An 18,552-nucleotide genomic window follows, 5' to 3' on the forward strand; every position below is an offset into this window, starting at 1 on the left:
GCTTTAGATTTAAAAAAAAAAAAAAAGTTCTATCCAAAACTGTATCAGCATTCAAGCATTTGGATTGGCCAAATTTTTACTTTGTAATTTTTTACTTTCTAATTCATATCACAAAAATGGGTTGTAAAATTAACCATTTTCTTGCCTTGTCTTATAGGATATCACCTCTCGTCAGCAGTATCAGCCATAAGTAAGGGGATCTTTCTTGTCCATGGCCTTCTCTTAATGTAGTGGCAGCTTTAAACAAAACTGGAGCATCCCTACAAACCCTTTCCAACAGAATGTCTGTTCTTCTTCAAATCCTGTAGGCATAAACATCTGTCACAATCAAGAAGGCTCAGTGGCATGTATTAAGCAAAGAGCTGACCTTTTTCTTGTCTCATTTTTAGTTATGCTGTAACACCTTGAGACTTTCTCACCACTAGTTGCAAAACTTACCGGTAATATCCCAGTTTACAATCTGAGAAGGTACACTCACATTCTGTTCTCCAACCCTTCAAAGCTAAACTGCAGTGCATTAATCATACATTCTGAATTCTAGCTTCAAAACTATGGGTTTGACTATTCTAATTAAAACCCAAATTCTTCCAGAATTCACAGACCTCATTTCAAAGCTTATTTCCTCAAACAGGGCCAGTTAAGATGCTTCCACAAAGACCAGATTATCTGATTTCACTCATGCGTTTTGTGCCCTCACATATTTTTTATGCTTCTTTGTCTTTCTCTCCTACCTTATTTGACACACAATGCCTGTCTGTTATAGCTCTTCTCTCACAATCCACCCACCTCTTTGCTAGATGGCCTCATTTCTTCTTGCCCTCTAGTTATCTGTCCTGAATAATCTTCGCCAGATTAACTTTTACTTTTCTGCACATTTGCCTGAACCACACTAATCTGTTCTCTTTGACTTTTTCTGCAGTTGAAGCTACTTTGGCTTTTGCTGTTATGTCCTCATTTCTTTGTCCCACAGTGTGCATCCTTCCAACGGTCTCGGGTGCTTCATTGCCATCACCTATAGCTTCCTCAAGTGCTCTGTGTTTACTGCCTAGTTTTCAGTACCATGCAGTGTAGTGTTGGTCGCACCACTGTTTTGTACGTTTTACTTTTCGGCTTCTGTGGCATTCTTCTGTCATAACTTCAACTGCCACTCTGTGCCAGTTGGCTGAAGCCCCTCTGATTCTAGCTTTGACCTCCTTATTCAGACTTCTTTTTTTCAACCGCCCCTCTCAGATACTCAAAGCTGTTAACCCATTCAAAAAAAATAAAAAAATAAAAAACGTAGGGCACACACCACACCACTGTTCAAGAGAAAAGCTGCTTTATTGCACAGAAAGATGACTGAGCGCTTTCACCTGCACACCCCAGGCTTCATCAGTGATGCTCAGTCATCTTTCTGTGCAATAAAGCAGTTTCTCTCTCGAACACTGGTGTGGTGTGCCCTACGTTTTTTATTTTTTGTGTTAATTTTCGATTTCAACTCCACCTTGTGTGTGGTGGTTGGCATTTTTGTTAACCTATTCAACTGTTTTTCCTTCTGTCTCATTTCTGAGCTTCTTATGATTACCCCTTTTGCTGCCATTACATCTGTCTTATCTGTACTCATGCACTTCACATGTGCATTCAGTTACCCTATCTTTGGTGAAATTCCAGCTCAAAGTCTGCATGTACTGCCACATCATCTGCGTACAGCAACTTTGTTGGTCTGTCCCTTCTGACCTGTTTGCTAATGCAGTCCATCACCAGTATTAACAGCAATGGGCTCTCAGCTGAACCCTGATGCAGACCCACTCCCTCTGAGAATCCCTCTGTGCGACTAAACACTGTTTGTACTTCAGGTGGTTTTTTTTTCACACCTTTGTGATTTCTTACTCAGTGGTTCAGTGTCAGTGTTGTGCATTTCAGCAGTTTCTCCACATTTTGATTTTATGGAGGGTATGTCTGAGACTTGGCCCTAACTATGCTCAGGCAGTTCTGTAAAGGAGGAAGCACATATATCCTTGTTTTATAAACCTCATCTTTCATTGGGACTGTATATTTGATAAGCTTGTACATTTCCAAATTTAAAAAAATGTTTGAAACCTTCGATACCGATGCCTGTTTTGGCACACGTCCTGCCTTCGGCACTGATCATTGATCTTACTACGCCTATTTCGACTTCGGCACCTGTAGCTACTTTGGCTCAGGGCACACCTTCAACTTCAGTTTCCATTTTGAAACTGACCTTTTCGGCTCAGAGTGCCACTTTGGCACCGAGCGTTGTACTGGCCTCACTGGATCTGACCCCTTTGCTACTGGTCTCGAAACTAGAGACTTCGGTGCCGGCAGACCTTGCACCACGGACCTGATACTCTCCCTCCATAGACCTGTTTCTGGCCAAGCGCATAGCCCATTTCTCGAACGTCCTGACTCCTCGTCTGAAGTATCCACTAGATCCACCAGGAGCCTTTCGGAACACGACGTGGTGCGTCTTGTGGACCAGCTGTTGGTAGCCAGGGGGATTCCATCACTTTCTAAAACCCATCCACCTGCTGGACTTGGGTTGCCTTATCCACGGACTCCATCTTACACTCCTCCTTTGACCATCTCGGTTCCGAAGCCCTCTGCTCCGACATCCTTTTTGGAACCAGTCACCTCTGCACCTACGGTGCACATCACTCCAGCTCCGAGTTTGTCCCTTTGGTCTTCGGTTCCCACTGAACTGATCCTTCCTCAATCTGAGGATTGGGGGAAGGGCGCTTGGACCCGGGGTATGTAGCCGACTTTCTCCTCGGTTCCCTCCTCAGTGCCGATGGCTGCATCTGCGACGATCCTGCTTGAGGCTCCACCTGTGGGGGTGGAGTCTGTCGGAGCGGGGTGTGACCTCGGTCCCGAGGTTGTCTTTCTCTGTTACAGGTTCCCATCCCTCTTTGGGCGGGCGGGCCTGCCTTCAGTGCGATGGAGAGGGCTCTTGCTTCTGATAACGCTCCTATGATGTCAGTACCCCAGTCTTTGCCCCCTGAACTGTCACAGACCACCCTCTTGGGACACTAGGCACAGAAGCCACAGGACACCCCTGTTCAGGGTACCCACTCTTCCAAGTCCTCCTCAGAGACCCCCACTGAGGAGCCCCTCGAAAGAAGATGTGCAAGAGGAAGTATGTGGACTCGCCTGAGGAGTCCTTAATGGAGGACATGGATTACGATGATGGTGAAGGGTCCCCATGGTCACCTCCTGATGATGTCTTCTTTGGAAACATCCTTGAGATGTTAAAGCAGAGAGGTGACTGGAAGCCCTCCAACCCTTCATCTGAGGAGTCAGTGTTCCTGCAGGCTTTTCGTGCCCGGCCGTCTACCTCTTGGTTGACCCCATCTGCTGACAAGCATATCGTGCAGCGAGCATGGAAGAACCCTGATTCCTTTGAGATGATCCCCTGGAGACCAGACAAAATTTTGTTGCAAATCCGCACTGGTCCACATGGTTACCAGATGATGCTATGGTGTTGGTGGTGGCCATGAAAAAGGACTTGGCTGAAGAAAGTCCCGCTGTCCACCCACGCTACAGGGGAGTCCCGGGTGGTGGACAGACTTGGGAAGCATGTTTTTGCATCAGGGACCTTTGCTATACGCTCCCTGAATTATTTGGCACACTTTACGAGGCTCCAGAGGGACTTGATCTCTGAATTCTCTGAGACTCACAGGACAGTTGTCTGACGAGGTCAGGGACAAAGTGGCCTTGCAGCTAGAATCCCTGGGATCAATATCCAACTCGTCCATGAGTTTGCTCTCACACTCGACCAAAGGGGTGGCTAGAGCAGCGGGTTCGGGCATTGTTATGAGACACTATGCCTGGATGCACATCTGTGATCTCGCGGACCCATTCAAGTCTTCCTTTCTGAATGCTCCCATCGAAGCTTCATGCCACTGTGGCTCCAAAGTGAAGGACACCCTAGCCAGGTGTGTGCAAGACGGAAAAAAACTGTCTGCCATAGGCCTACAGTTTTCCAACCCTCAACGTACCTTCACCAGGAATTAGAGGAGTGGGAAATTATGGCATAAAAAATCTCAGGGTCCTTTCCATGCCGCACGTGGTGATGATACTCCCAGAGGCAGAGGGGGGCAGCCATTCTGGAAGTCACCCATATAGAGGCAGAGGGGGTCCTTGCAATCAACGCTCCAGGGACTCCTTCTCTGGCAGTCTTTTCAGCGCTCTTGAGTGGTGCCAAATTGCTTACCTCTGGAAGCATTCAGGGGTAGTTTCTGTCTGCACCAAGCTGCCTGGCACTCTTATCACCACCGATCGTTTGGTGCAGAATATTATCACTAGAGGTTACACCATTTTCGTCTCTTGTCAGCCAAAATTTCTAAGAAAACTTCCTGACATTCCACCCAGTCAAAGGGAAGAAGCAGCTTTAGATATTATAAAGCTGTCTTAAAAAAAGAGTCATCCAACCAGTCCCACCAGACCAGTGCGGATCCGGATTTTACTCTAGATTCTTTTTGGTGCCAAAAAAGACAGGGGACTGGAGACCCATTTTGGATCTCAGCAACTTAAACAAGTCCGTTTCCCACACCAAATTCCAGATGGTCACGGTTCAGGCTATCCTTCACTTTTTAAGAGAAGGCAATTGAATGTGCTCTATTGATCTCCGGGATGCATATTACCACATCAAGATGGACAAACGCTCCAGGAGTCTGTGTCACTTCATTACCAATTCCGTGCCCTGCCGTTCAGTCTCTCTACAGCCCCCAGAGTGTTCATGAAATGCATGCCAGTGATAACAGCTCACTTGAGACTAAAAGGATTCCGGGTGTTTCCATATCTAGACGACTGGATCCTTACTGCCCCCACCAAGCATCTTCTGATAACGGTGCTACAACATACTCTCTCTCTGGCAAAATTGTTGGGAATAATGATAAATTGGGAGAAATCAAATCTCATCTCTGCACAACAAATGGAGTTCATTGGAGCAGTGTTCAGTACTCAGTCCTGTCTAGTATCACTCCCTCTTCACAGACTCCATCGATTGAGGCTTCAAATCTGAGTGATTCTTTCTCAAACATCAGCCTCTGCAAGAGAAGTTCTCCAAGCCCTAGGTTCTATGGTTTTGTCAATTCCAATAATGCCTCTAGCAAAACTACATATGTGAATTCTGCAATGGCTCCTTCTGTGTCAATGGTTCCCAAACTGTCATTCTCTGGATTACAAGATTCGAATAACCAACTCGTAGATGAGGCCAAATGTAGATCGTTGGGGCTGCCCATTTCAGCCCTCCCAGCCCACAGCCATTGTGACCACGGTTGCTTCTCTGATCGGGTGGGGGGGGGGGGCATTTCCAGGGAAAGACTGTCCAAGGCACATGGTCCACTTCAGAGGCCCACCTGCATATCAATGTCCTAGAACTGAGATTCGTGCTGTTAGTGTTGCAGGCTCTCCCCTCTGGGGCAATTGCACTCCAGTCAGACAATATGTTAGTGGTCTGGTACATCAACAAGCAAGGAGGAACCAAGTCCTACCCCCTTTGTCGAGAAGCCATGAGAATTAGGCAGTGGGCAATAGCTTCCAACCACTTTCTGATAGCAATGCGTATCCCAGGGAGCTCCAACATGATTGCGGACAAACTGAGCAGTTGCATCCTCATGTCGCACGAGTGGTCCCTCAACCCAGAAGTAGCATCTGTAATCTTCAGCCACTGGGGTCAGTCTTGCTGTGATCTTTTCGCCTCCCTGTCAAACACCAAGTGCAGCCACTACTTCGCCCTACTTCCCCCAGAGGGGGCGTCACCGAGGGACGCTCTGATCCACAATTGGCCCACGGGACTTCTCTACCCCTAGCCTCCCATTCCTCTGATCCCACAGTTTCTAAAGAAAGCTCTTCGGTTGAGATGCAAAGTGATCCTCATAGCCCCATTCTGGCCTCGACAAGTTTGACTCCCTTTCTTCGGCACCCGAACCTGTCCACTTTCAAGCTGACAACTTGGTTTCTGCACTTCCGCTAGTCGCCAGGCAGGCAGATCTCACCTGACCTATTCGGGACATCATTCTGGCCTCTTACAAACCATCCACCAGAAGACTATACCAGGATAAATGGAAAAGGTTTTCAATTTGGTCCAAGGATAATATGCTAGACCCATATTCAGCTCCAATTACTGCAGTGCTTCAATACTTGGCTACATTTTTTGATAACGGAGCCTCTGCCTCTACAGTACGAGTACATCTAACGGCAATTTCTACAGTGGTGTAGATGGCACCCTCTTATCTCTCTACGCCTCTGCAAGGCTTTCCTCAAAGGAACCTCTCATCTCAGACCTCCTTTCAGACAGTTCGTGGAACCATGGAACCTCACGTTAGTCCTCCAGTCTTTGACTCAAAAGCCCTTTCAGCCTGCGGCTAAGTGTGACCTAAAAATTTTGTCTTGGAAATCTTTGTTTCTTGTGGCCATTACCTGTGCCAGAAGAGTTTCGGAGCTGCAGGCATTGTGTATCAATAGGCCCTATCTGGTTTTTCAAAAAGACAGTGTCACTTCTGACAAACCCATCCTTTCTTCCCAAAGTTGTTTCTGAATTCTCTATTAACCAGTCCATTGAGCTACCAGTGTTTTTTACGAATTTTGCCAAAAGAGGAGAATGTTGTCTTCACACCTTAGATGTACACAGACAATTAAGATTTTACCTAGACAGGACCAATCCTATCTGTAAATCTGAACAACTTTTCATCTCCTTTTCAGGACCCAAAATGGGAGAAGCTGTTTCCAAGGTTATATCATCAAGATGGCTAAGGGAATGCATACGTGTCACCTATTCCCTCCATAATGAATCCATGCCAAAAATTAAAGTCCACTCCACTAAATCTATGGAAACTTCTATAGCATTCCATTCCAGGGCATCCATGGATGACATCTGTGCAGCATCTACTTGGGCTAAGCCTCATACCTTTATCAATCATTACAAATTGGACCTGGTCTCCAGGGGGAGAGCTGCCTTCGGCTCAGTGGTACTCAGGAATGTTCTTCCATAAGGGCCACCCATGGACCTCAAGGTAGCTTGGGATACTGTCCCATCAGTGATGAATGGAAAGAAGATTAACAACATTAGATAAAGAAGTTATGTCTTACCATAACATTCCATCTGTTTGTTCATCTTCTGTCATTCATTACTTCCCACCCTCCTTTCCCCTCCAACGGCTCCTGGGGGATGCTTTGGGTCTATGTGGTGCACTAGGGTACTTGCGTAGAAGTGGCCTCAGCTCTACTTCCTTTCTTAGTAAAGTCGATCTGCGGTAACGGAGAAGGGCATTATGGGTAGAGATTTAGCTCGAGAGTTTTTTTGGCTGGCGCGAGCTTGGTAATAGGCCGCGTCAGTTCTAAGGGCTCAGAACTGAGCCCATCAGTGATGAATGAAAGAAGATGAACAACACAGATGGAGTGTTATGGTAAGACATAACTTCTTTATTCAGTAGTCCAGTGTCAAATGTGTTTTTGCTTTGCTTTAATGGTGGTTTGAGGTGAAACCTAAGCTCTGGACATGTCCACTCTGATGCTTTACGTCATGGTGTTTGTTGGTAGGGTATGTGGGTGTCCTTGAAGTTGTGATTTTTACCAAAAAAAATGTATAAAATTCTGATTGAAGTGGGCAGCCAAGGGGTTGTCAGAGAATCATTTCATAGAGAGCTGCCTTCATCTGTTATATGTATATGTGATGTGTGAGCATTTGCATGTACACGCTGGTGTGTGTTTAGTAATTGGTATTCTACTACTTGCAGTCTTCATCTTTAAATAGTTATATCTTGAAGTTACACACTTATGTTGCATATGTGTTGCAGGAAGGAATGCATTTTTCACAGTTTCTTTCTGCTTTTTGTACAGTCATGTGACAAGAATAGTACAGCAGTGATTAAAATAATATCTTCCTTTAGTTTTGGGCAGCTTTGATAAAATTTATAATTTTGTTGTCCCTTAATCTTTCAGCTTCAGCCTCGAAGTCCTTCGGAGTCGGGGACCGAAGTATTTGTTTCTCGGCCAAAGGACATTGTAGAGACAAAACTAAATGAAAAATCCCTTGCACCTGAAAGCAGCGTCTTGGAAGGGTGTGTAGTTGAAACACCTGTTGCTGCAGTCCTGAAACCTAATGTAGTCAGTATGGAACTAATGGACACCAGTAGTGAAAAATCTTTGCACATCGAAGGGACAGAACGACCTGTACATGTTGAAGGGACAGACCGACAGATCCAGGCAGGTAGCCCTGAAAGCAAAATGGAGACGGAGGAGAAGGATGATGCACCTGTGTCCGAGTGAGTGTTGCAGGGGTGCTCTGACCCTTTCATGAATTGTAGCTGTGAAGCCTTGCCCTTTCTATCCTCTAATGTAAGCCACAGATTGCTGATGTTTGCACTGGGATTGTTCCAGAGGACATGAGCAGCTTGAAAAGCACTGCTGCCTTTCTGAGGAGAAGGGATTCAGTGCTTCATCTGAAAGCCGCCTTGGTATTGCGAGGTGTTTGTTTCTAGGCCGTAGTCATGGAAGTTGCCCAATGCTAGGCTTGTAGCCTTGTCGAATTGTGTCAACAGTGTAAGGATTGTGTTTGCTTTCTGACAAAAGTTTGTATTTTATGCTCCTTTTTTTCCTGGCAGGCTGAAATGGAAAAATGGAAAGAAACTGAAGTCATATGAGAAATGTGAGACGGTTAAAAAAAATCAGGAAGTTGCTTAGATATATAGAAGTCTCATTAGAAGAAAGCAGGAAGTTCACCTCTTGTGTAGCCAGTTGTCGTATTACTTTTTTTTGGAGTACTGTATGTAGAGATGCCATCACCTCAGAAGTGTAAAGTGGCTTTGGCAGATGCACTTTTTAAGGATGAAGGGTAATTTTAGAACTCATCTTCTCAAGGATATTGGTTGAGTTCTGCAAGCCTGTCTCCTTAAAGGTTTAGGACAAAGCAGAAGTGAAGCAATTTGAGCTTTCCTTCAAGAAATAAGGAGTTGTTGGCTCAGTACAAATTGTGAAGCACTTTAAGTTGGCAAAAACTGGGTAGGTGGCATTTTTTTCATGTTTAATAAGTTGGCACATGTAAGTAGAATAGTAGTAGTTTAGGAACCCTGCAAAAGGAATATTTGTTCAACTGCTGAAAAGTGAGAACATTTTGCTGAAAAACAGATGGTTCAGCAAGGAGTGAAGATAGTTAACTTTGCTTGCTTAATCTGCAGGATTAAGAAAATGCATGTCATTCACTGTACATTTGTGAGCCAGCTGGCCTATATTTTCAGCATTCTTTATCTTTACTAGTGGGTAATAGAACATTGAGTAGCTCATTTGCCTTTCATTGTAAAGATGCAGTGCTTATTTATGTGTTGGTGGTGGATGTTGGCCAGTGAGCTGACCAGTTGTGAAGATTACCTGGTATTCAGATGGTCTGCAGAAGACTGATTCATTGAAGCTCATTTATTCAGAAGTAAAAGGCTAAGCAGACAATCTACTGAGAAGCATATATATTAACCTGGGTTAATTGTGGTTGCTGTAGGGAGATTGAAGGGCACAGCCCTCTGCTTGGGGAAACTTTTACTAAGATGTCCATTCATTCTTTCAGTTCTAACCAGATCTTGTCCAGTTAATCCATCTTTGTGTCCTGTTTCTTTTTCTTAGTTTAAATGCTTAGGAAACGCTTACTACGGTGTATGGCAGAACTGCCACAGTAAGAGGACTCTTGCCTTTTATGTGTTGGGTTGGTTGTACTTTTAGTATGAGGTTTGGTACAGCACATACCTTTCAACCACTTAAAAGAAGTCTGGACAAAGCCAAAAATAATGGTGGAACAAATACCCAAAAATAGGGACAGATTTTAAATGCTGTTATAAGCTTACACAAGATTGCTGTAATAAAAGTTTTATGTTAGCATGCCTTTTCTGAAGGATATGAATTCTGAAACTCAAATATGCCATTATTTAGTGACATCAGTCTTCAGTGATTTGCCAAAAAACACAGAATCTGATGTCCTTTTCATTCTTCCTCATGAATGGGTCTAGGATCCAATCCTGTGATTCGACTCAGCCGCATATCAAGACTTTGGCTGCATAACTCGAGCTCCTCCCTCTACCCACAATGCTCTAGTCCATCCCCAAATCTTCAGATCTCGTTTGCCACCATCATAGTAAGACGGATTGTCCTCTTCAGCAGAAAGATTTCCTTTTTGGTATAATGTTTCGAAAAATTTTTGGTTATAGTCTTTTTTTTGTTTTGCTTTTTTTTTAAGTTGCTGTTATAGTAGTGACAACTTTCTTTGCTCCCTCTAGTTTTTGCTGATGTCAGAGTCTTTTCTTTTCCTGCCGTTTGTTTCTCTTTTTCTTAGCACCATTCTGGTTACTTTGCTCTTTTTTCGTACCCTGTTACAGTTATATCTATATCTTTGTATTTATATGCATATATACATATACATTTCTTTAAGCAACAAAAAATGTTGTTTTAGTATAACCATTTTCTTTTCAGGTTACACTATTTGTTGTTTAAAACCCTTTTTACTCTTTAGGATTTACCAATTTCTTGCTGTTTTTTAGGATGTCTTATAAACTGAGAAACCTACAGGTTTCAAAAAGTGCACTTCTTGTTGGCATAAGATCCCTAACTCTGATGCCTGCAAGAAGTCTGTGTATTATCTCGGAGTTGCCCATCTTGACACACTTTGCTCTGTGTGCGCCAGTTCAGTCCTAGGGTGCTCTCTGATAGAAGGAATAAATTAATCTTAAAAGGATTACTGCCAGCTTCAACTGGGGCTCAAACCCCCTCCAAAGTGTCGCAAGCTGCCTCGGACTCAAGGAAATGGCCCATTCCAAGATGTCCGAGAGCTTCCTTATAATCCTCAGAAAAATTAAAGAATGTCTGTGATCTGACTTATTTGAATCCAGAGTCATTTGGGCCGCCCTCAGATCCGACTGGTTCAGCCCCTACTGTGAACTTTACTGTACCCATCCACCTCCTTCTCAGATCCGAGCGGCAGACTTCGTTTTGAAGCCATTTTTTCTAGCCCACCTTCACAACTATTCCAGATGCTGAGGAAGCATTCCAAGCCACCATCCACTGCATCATCCAGGTCTTCAAGGAGTTTGACAGAGACAGATGTGGACAGGATGATGCAGAGATTTCTCAGGGCTCAGATTCAGATGGGGATCCTCCCAGCTCCGTCCCCTCTTAGATCCATGAGTGCACCTGTCCAGACAATTCTTTCTCCTTCTCCGATCTGACCCATGGCTTTGGAGTCCCAGGACATGAGATCGCCAAGAGGTTTGGAGATTGATCCGAGGAAGCTTCCCTCCTCTACTCTGATGGTGTCCTTGACCAGTCCTAGTCTGATACCTACAGACCAGAGCGGGTCTCTGATCTGAGAGGTCAGTGCAGGGACTGAGGGGATGGGTTTGGCTCCTACTTTGTCGGATCCATCCCTTCCCTTCAGAGTGTCAGCCCTGGACAGCTCAGATGCAGAGTTGCCCCCAACCTACCGTCTTCAGCGGTTTCAGCTCCGAGGAAGGTGGAGAAGTTTCCATGGGTTCGTCAGCTTTCCAGGTGGTAGAAAGGGCTGTCTGTTTGCACAGAAAGCCTGTCCTCCCTTACCTCAGGTACTGTCCAACAGTCCTCAGTGGGTCTGAGCTCTTAGCCCATCATTTTTGCTCCTCTGGGTCAGCCAACCCCAGGAAACTTACACACACGTTCCCCATAGAGATTCCTTCATCTTCTGACACCTCTCCTGAACACCCCACGGAAGAAGTCCCTCTGAAGAGAACATGTAAGAGGAGGCACATAGACTTACGTAAGGATTCCCTCACAGAAGAAACTGATTTTGATGAGGGAGAAGGATCCCCCTGCTCACCACCTGAAGACATTTCCTTTGGAGACAGTTGAAATCCTCAAACAGAAGGGTGGCTGGTCTTCCAAATCCTCCCCCTCCTGAGGAATCAGTGTTACTGGAAGCTTTTGGTGGTGGACCATCTGTGTCTTGGATGACTTCCCCGGGCAGATGAACTTATTGACCTGGTTTCCTACTGGACTTGGAAGGAACTGGAGACTGTTGACCCTCTCCCCAAGTGCCCGGACAAGTTTTTAGTTCCTCCTTCTGATGGGCTCCACTGGAGCAAAGGAATCCTGGCTGATGCCATTGTTGTGGCAGCAGCCACTAAGAAGAAGCTAACTGAGCAAACCTCCTCTGTCCATCCACTGAACAGGGAGTCCAGAGAGATAGACAGATTTGGAAAGTGTGTGTACTCCTCAGCTACATTCACACTGAGGTCGTTGAACTACCTGGCATACTTTTCTCATTTGCAGAGAGACTTGACAAAGGAGCTTTCAAACTCTGTCTCTGAGTCCATATCTTCGGAGTATAGGTTCATTGGAAGGTACTAGGCTGTCTGGCCTTGGGCCTATATAAGCCTAACCAAAAAGGTTCCTTGGCTTTTGCCACCCAAGAAAATAATTTTTCCTGTGCTGCTGTCAAGCAGTGCCGCAGAAGTGATTCCCAGGGTGAATATTCTGTTTCCCATCCAGTCATCAAGGTTTTTCTTAGAGGGCCAGTGAGGAGCTTTGCTTGACATGAATGGGTAGTTTGTTCCAGAGTATGGGAAGTCTTTGGGACAGGAATCTATCCCCCCAGCCATGTTCTGTTTATTGTGGTAGCAAGGTTTAGGTCCCTGGAGCATGTGATAGAGAGATTGGGATTTCTTTAAGTGTAGCATGTCCAATAGCTCTGGGTTTGCCATAGCTTTGTATGTTAGGCAGAGATCGCCTCTGAGTAGGTGATAAGCGATGGAGTAGAGATGGAATGTTTTGAGACGGTCAGCGTAGGGCATCTGTTTGAGGCCGGTAATCCTCTTAGTGAGGTATTTCTGTGGCCTTTCCAGTTGTTGTAGGTGTCTTGTGAGATACATGCCAAACGGGGCGTTGTACTCTATAATGGGTCTGATGAGGGATGAGTAGAGGGGAACAATGACCTCTTTTTTTCTAGAGGAGAACCTTTCTGTGATGAGGTGTGCCACACAGAAAGATTTCCTGACTTCTGTGGCGATGTGGTTATCAAAGGAAGGACTACTGTCCACCTATGTCCCGAGGTCTCATCACACTTTCAGTGTTTAGTGAGCTACCGCTTATGTGGTAGTTCATGGGTACCGAGTTTTTCCCAAAGGGGATGACAGTGCACTTCTTGGCATTGAGCTTGAGGCCATGACTTTGACACCAAGCATCTGTCTGTGTGAGGCTCTTTTATAGAATAGCTACATCATTAGGTGATTCTAGTATGGCTCCCAGTTTGCAGTCATCTCCGAACTTTGTTAGCCAAAGACCTTCTGTGTTGGCCTGCACTTCAGAGAAGTAGATACCGAACAGGAGAGGACCCAGGACCAAACCCTGTGGTACTCCACTCGTCACTGGTCTGAAGTCAGATACTTTTACTGTGTGGGTTCTGTCAGTGAGCCAGTTGGCCACCCATCTTGTGACATAGGGATTTATGCCCAGTTTAGTGAGTTTATCTGTAATTCCAGAGTGGGGGATGGTATCTGAAAGCCTTGGTGAGGTCAAGCGAGGCTGTGTGCACTACCTTGCCCTCGTCTACGGCTCTAGTGACTGCTTCAAAGAAGTCAGTCAGGTTTAATAGACATGCTGTACCTTTTACAACGCCAAACTGAGTGGAGTCCAAGGTTTGGAGGTTACCTATGTCTTTGTTTATAAGCTCCAAGATGATACGTTCCATGGCCTTGCAGACGAGGCTCGTCAGGCTAATGGGGTGGTAGTTTCCGGGGTCCGTGGTGTAATCCCTTTGTGGAGTGGGATAACCATCACTGTGAGCCATTCAGTAGGCACATAGCCTGAGGTGAGGCTATGCTTGAACGTGGTACTTAGGTGGGGTGCCAGTTTGTTCTGTAGTTCGTGCAGTACGCAGCCTGGGATGATGTCTGGTCCCATGGATGCTGTGTTCTTGGCTTTGGAGAGTACAGTCTTTACTCGTTCATCAGTGATTACAGGGGCTTCTCAAGAAGGTCTCGCCACAACTGGCCATTCTTCTGTCCATCTTAAATGCATCTATGAGGCTGATCTCCCATGCAGCAGAGGGTGCCTTAAGTGCTGCCAGTTCAGGTATAACCATCAGGAGACATGCCTGGATGACTGGGTGACTTTGCGGAACCCTTTAAGCCATCATTTGTTTGTCCCCTTCGATGGCTCTTCTTTATTTCATGCCATCCGTAAAGATGCGCTGACCCGCAGTGAACAGGAAGGAAAGACTCTGCCATAGGAATCAAATTTTCTACCCCCAACAGACATCTTGTAGAAACCAACAAGATGGTAAGAAAATGTGGTTCTGGATTTCTCAGGGACCTTTCTAGGATTTGTACAGGGACACTTCTTTCAGAGGCAGAGGTGGGAATTTCAGTGGATGACGTCACCCCAGAGGCAGAGGGGGTTCACAGAATCGGGGTTTCAGATACAGTGATAGGGCCCTATCAGTGCTTCTGAAGCATGGCCTGACTGCCTCTGGAGGCATTTGTTTTTTTTTTCCTTGCACCTAGATGCCTGGACACTTATTACAAAAAATTCATGGATGCTAAGAATCATATCCAGATGTTACTACATACCCTTTTCCCTTCTCTCTTCTGTTCAAAGAAAGAAACTCCCTGACCTTCCACCCAATCAGAGGGAAAATGCAGCTCAGGAAATACAAAAGTTGCAACAAAAAGGGTCATCCAGGAGGTCTTACTTGAACAGATAGGATTTGGAATTTACTCCCGCTTCTTTTTATTGCCAAAGAAAACAGGAGACCAAAGACCAATTTTGGATCCAAGCAGTTTGAACCAATATGTAAAGAAGACGAAGTTCTGAAGAGCTACGGTTCAGTCCATCCTGCCACTTCTGCACAAGGATGATTGGATGTGGTGTTTAGATTTCCAGGATGTGTACTATCACATGAAAATAGACTGGCAATCCAGGAGATATCTATGCTTTCGGCTGGGCACTAATAATTACTAATTCAGAGTACTACCCTTTGGTTTCACCACAGCCCCCAGGGTGCTCACCAAATGCATAGCAGTAGTGGAAGCTCACTTGAGACTTACCCCTGATCTCCAACACCTCAGGCACCTCAATAAACCATGTCAAATTGAACCTGGTCCCTGTACAGACTCTGGAATTTATAGGAACTCAGTTGAATACAATTGCTCAAGTGGCATCCCTATCTCTTCATCACATCATTGAGAGATCAGGTACGGGCAGTACTGTGTCATCCATCCCCTCCAGCAAAGCTAGTACTACAGGCACTGGGATCAGCGTCAGCTGCCATCCTTCTAGTTCCTCTAGCAAGATTCTGTGTGTGAATCCTTCAGTAGAACTTGGCGGTTTAGTGGTCCATTTTTTCCAGCCCCTATCCTTTCCCATATAGCTCATTCTAAAGTGCAAGCGTCGTGTTTGCTGTTGAGTCCAACATTAAGGTTGCCCATGCTAAAGCTCATGCTACAGCCTACGTTCCCAATTCCACTGATTTGTGCCTATTCTTTTCTTAACTCTGTACCCCTCCCAGGCATACCTCTCAACTTGGAAACATCAAAAATCTGGACAAGGCCCATGAAAAATAGGTACAAATCTGTACTCTTGATTAATGTAAAATTTGCATACATAATTACATAACCCGCCCACTCCAGTGGAATTGTGGGATAAAAATTTTCAAACGCAAACTGAAGAACAGAACCAGAATATGGCACCAGAGTCCCCCTGCAGCCATTCGAGTGTCCCATTACCTGGCTATTTCACCCCATTTACCATAAATACTAATGTGTGCATACTACTCTACATTTACAATGATTATTTGGATTTTATTTTTACATTTTATAGCACAGTGCACAAACACATAGATATCTGCTAAACAAAGCAATACCGTGTCACAATGAAAATAGACCTTGGCATGATGCTGAGCAGTTTCTCTTTTAAACAGTATGGTACTTAGTTCATTTGGGTGTACATGGGAGCAAACCACCAAGACCCTTGCTTAAGACCTCTGGTCCTCATCCACTTTTATATTGTCTCATATAACAATATCCCAGATCAATGGCAGACACACTACTGTACATGTATTAGAGCTTTCATTTGCACAGACACAGAAAGACTTCAACAGGAGAGGAAATAACAGGGGTGCTCTTGGGGCACAGCTCCCCATATAGGGGTGTACTGAGGAGGGCTCATCTCCCACAAATTCAAGTTAAAATATTTTAAAGTGCATAAGTAACTAAGTCCTGTACAACAAACACGAAATGCAGAATATAATAAAATAATGCAAATATAAAAGCAGTAAAGAAATGAAGATACTCAAATAATATTTATCTAAAGTAAAAACTGTAAGTTGGAATGCCATAGCTTATGCCAGATGAGGAAATTTGAAATAAAAATAACTATTCATGCTAAATATACAGTAAATTTGCAAATAAATATATATTGTTTTGATTTGTATTGTAATATATTATACATATACATTATCATTTTTATTTGTTATTATTATTACAATTTTTTCAACATGTAATCCTCAGAATTGTAGTTTCAAACATTGCAGCATATGAAGAATATGCCTATAGCATGGCAGCAGTTACCAATCCTTAATTTTCTTATCAGTATGATACGTTTTACTGGAGACTGTTCACTTAATACTTAGTGGTCATCCTGCCAAAAGTTTAATTACTTGAGAGTTAGCATATTTAGCAATCCAGCATTGTAACCAAGTAGATAAAATAGTTTCCACGTTTGTATAACTGAATATAAATTATAAGCATGATTTGAATAGAATGATTTTTCTGACACTTGTTTTCTGCATTTCTAAAATCCATGATTTTCACGTAGACACATGAATACCAGGCACACTTGTGACTGTTGCAAGGTCAAACACTTCATTTCACTGCCATTTCATTTCTGCTGCTAGAATCTCTTTGGATGTATGATATTGACTTGCATATACAATTGAACAGATTCCTGTTACTGTCACATTCCCTGTAGTTTTCAGGTATTACCAGGAGTAGGTAGTATACATGGCTATATCAGAAAGATAAAGAAGAATGTCGGTGTGGGTGCTTTACTACTAGGCAGTACAACAGTCATTGTTATTAGAGAAAACGTTTACTGCAAGAAAAAGAGTTTTTGTTGATCAAAGACAAGTAGGTATAGGAACTGCTTTACAGAGAAATTGCTGCGAGAATATCTAAATTCCAACACTTAGGGCTGTAATTTCATTGGCCTGGCTGTTTTGGTACACATTTGATGCATATGCCTACCATTTTCCGCCACAGAACACTCATTGGTTTGCTTCCAGTCACAAAATCGGCCACTTACTACTTAAACCAGGAAAAACGAAAAGGATTGTTGTTGTGTTCAAAATTTGAGTCCAGTGACTGTTGTTTACATTACTGAGAGGAGTGCTAAAATAAGAGATGCATGTAAATGAATGTACAGTTTTATCTTTAAAATATACACACTTATTTTACAAGTATTGTTACAAAAGCAGCACACTCAGTTGTTTCCAAGCTGATCTTTGGAAAAATGATCGGATATGTGATGAAATTCTCTTTCTGATTGAAAGTGGATAATAGGTTCGTAGGTAGGTACTAGACTGTCTGCCCGAGGGCATTTATAAGCCTAGCCAGTGTGTCTGCTTTCGCCGCCCCGTTGAATAATTAACTGATCCTCTGTCAAGCAGAGCCGACGAAGTGATTCCAGGGGTGTATTTTTTGTTACCCATCCACTCGTCAAGGTTTCTCTTGAAGAGTGTTAGTGAGGGGCTCTGCCTGCTGTAATTTGGAATTTTGTTCCAAAGCATGGGGAGTCTGTGTAACAGGAATCTATCCCTCCATCATGTTCTATTTATTGTTGTGGCTAGGTTTAGCTCACTAGAGCACATGGCTCGCAGTGACTTGGATTTCTTTAGGTGGAGCATGTCCATCAATTCTGAGTTGGACATGGCTTTGTAAGTCAGGCAGAGATCACCTCTGAGTAAGTGATATGCCACTGAGTACAGCCGGAGTTTTTTCATTCGGGCTGCATAGGGCATATGTTTGAGACCAGTAATCCTGTTGGTGAGGTACTTTTGTGGTCTTTCCAGCTGTTGGAAGTGTCTTGTGAGGTACATCCCAAATGGGGATTGTACTCTATGATGGGTCTAATGAGTGACGAGTAGAGGGGCATTATAACCTCTTTATTTCTAGATGCGAACCCTTTATTAATTAGATGGGCCACATAGAAGTATTTCCTAACTACTTTGGCAATATGATTGTCAAAGGAGAGATTACTATCTACCTGGGTCCCCAGATCTCTTATTACCCCTTCTGTATTAAGGGGGCTGCCACCTATGTGATAATTCGTGGGTGTTTTGTTTTTCCCAAACGGGATGACTATGCATTTTTTGGCATTTAGCTTGAGGCCATGACTTTGACACCAGGTGTCCATCTCAGTAAGGCCCTTTTGGAGGATGTCTGCGTCAGCCGGCGAGTCAGTTATGGCTCCCAGTTTGCAGTCATCGGCGAACTTGGTTAGCCATAGTCCTCCTGTGTTTGCCTGTACTTCTGAGAAGTATATGCCGAA

The 18,552-nt window shown here is 44.2% G+C and overlaps 1 protein-coding gene across 6 annotated transcripts in view; it reads left to right on the forward strand.

Annotated features, from left to right (window-relative positions):
• ATXN2L (ataxin 2 like) overlaps positions 1-18,552 on the forward strand; it is a 1,992,254-nt gene that overhangs the window by 1,193,819 nt on the left and 779,883 nt on the right. For all 6 annotated transcript variants that reach the window (XM_044058577.1, XM_044058574.1, XM_044058578.1 and 3 more), the window contains exon 14: positions 7,942-8,264. In XM_044058577.1, coding sequence (XP_043914512.1) covers positions 7,942-8,264 — 323 coding nt within the window. The remainder of the gene's footprint in view (positions 1-7,941; positions 8,265-18,552) is intronic.

Source organism: Protopterus annectens, chromosome 16.part0 (assembly GCF_019279795.1).
Source record: "Protopterus annectens isolate FY-2018-M chromosome 16.part0, PAN1.0, whole genome shotgun sequence".
NCBI classification, from domain to species: domain Eukaryota; kingdom Metazoa; phylum Chordata; order Ceratodontiformes; family Protopteridae; genus Protopterus; species Protopterus annectens.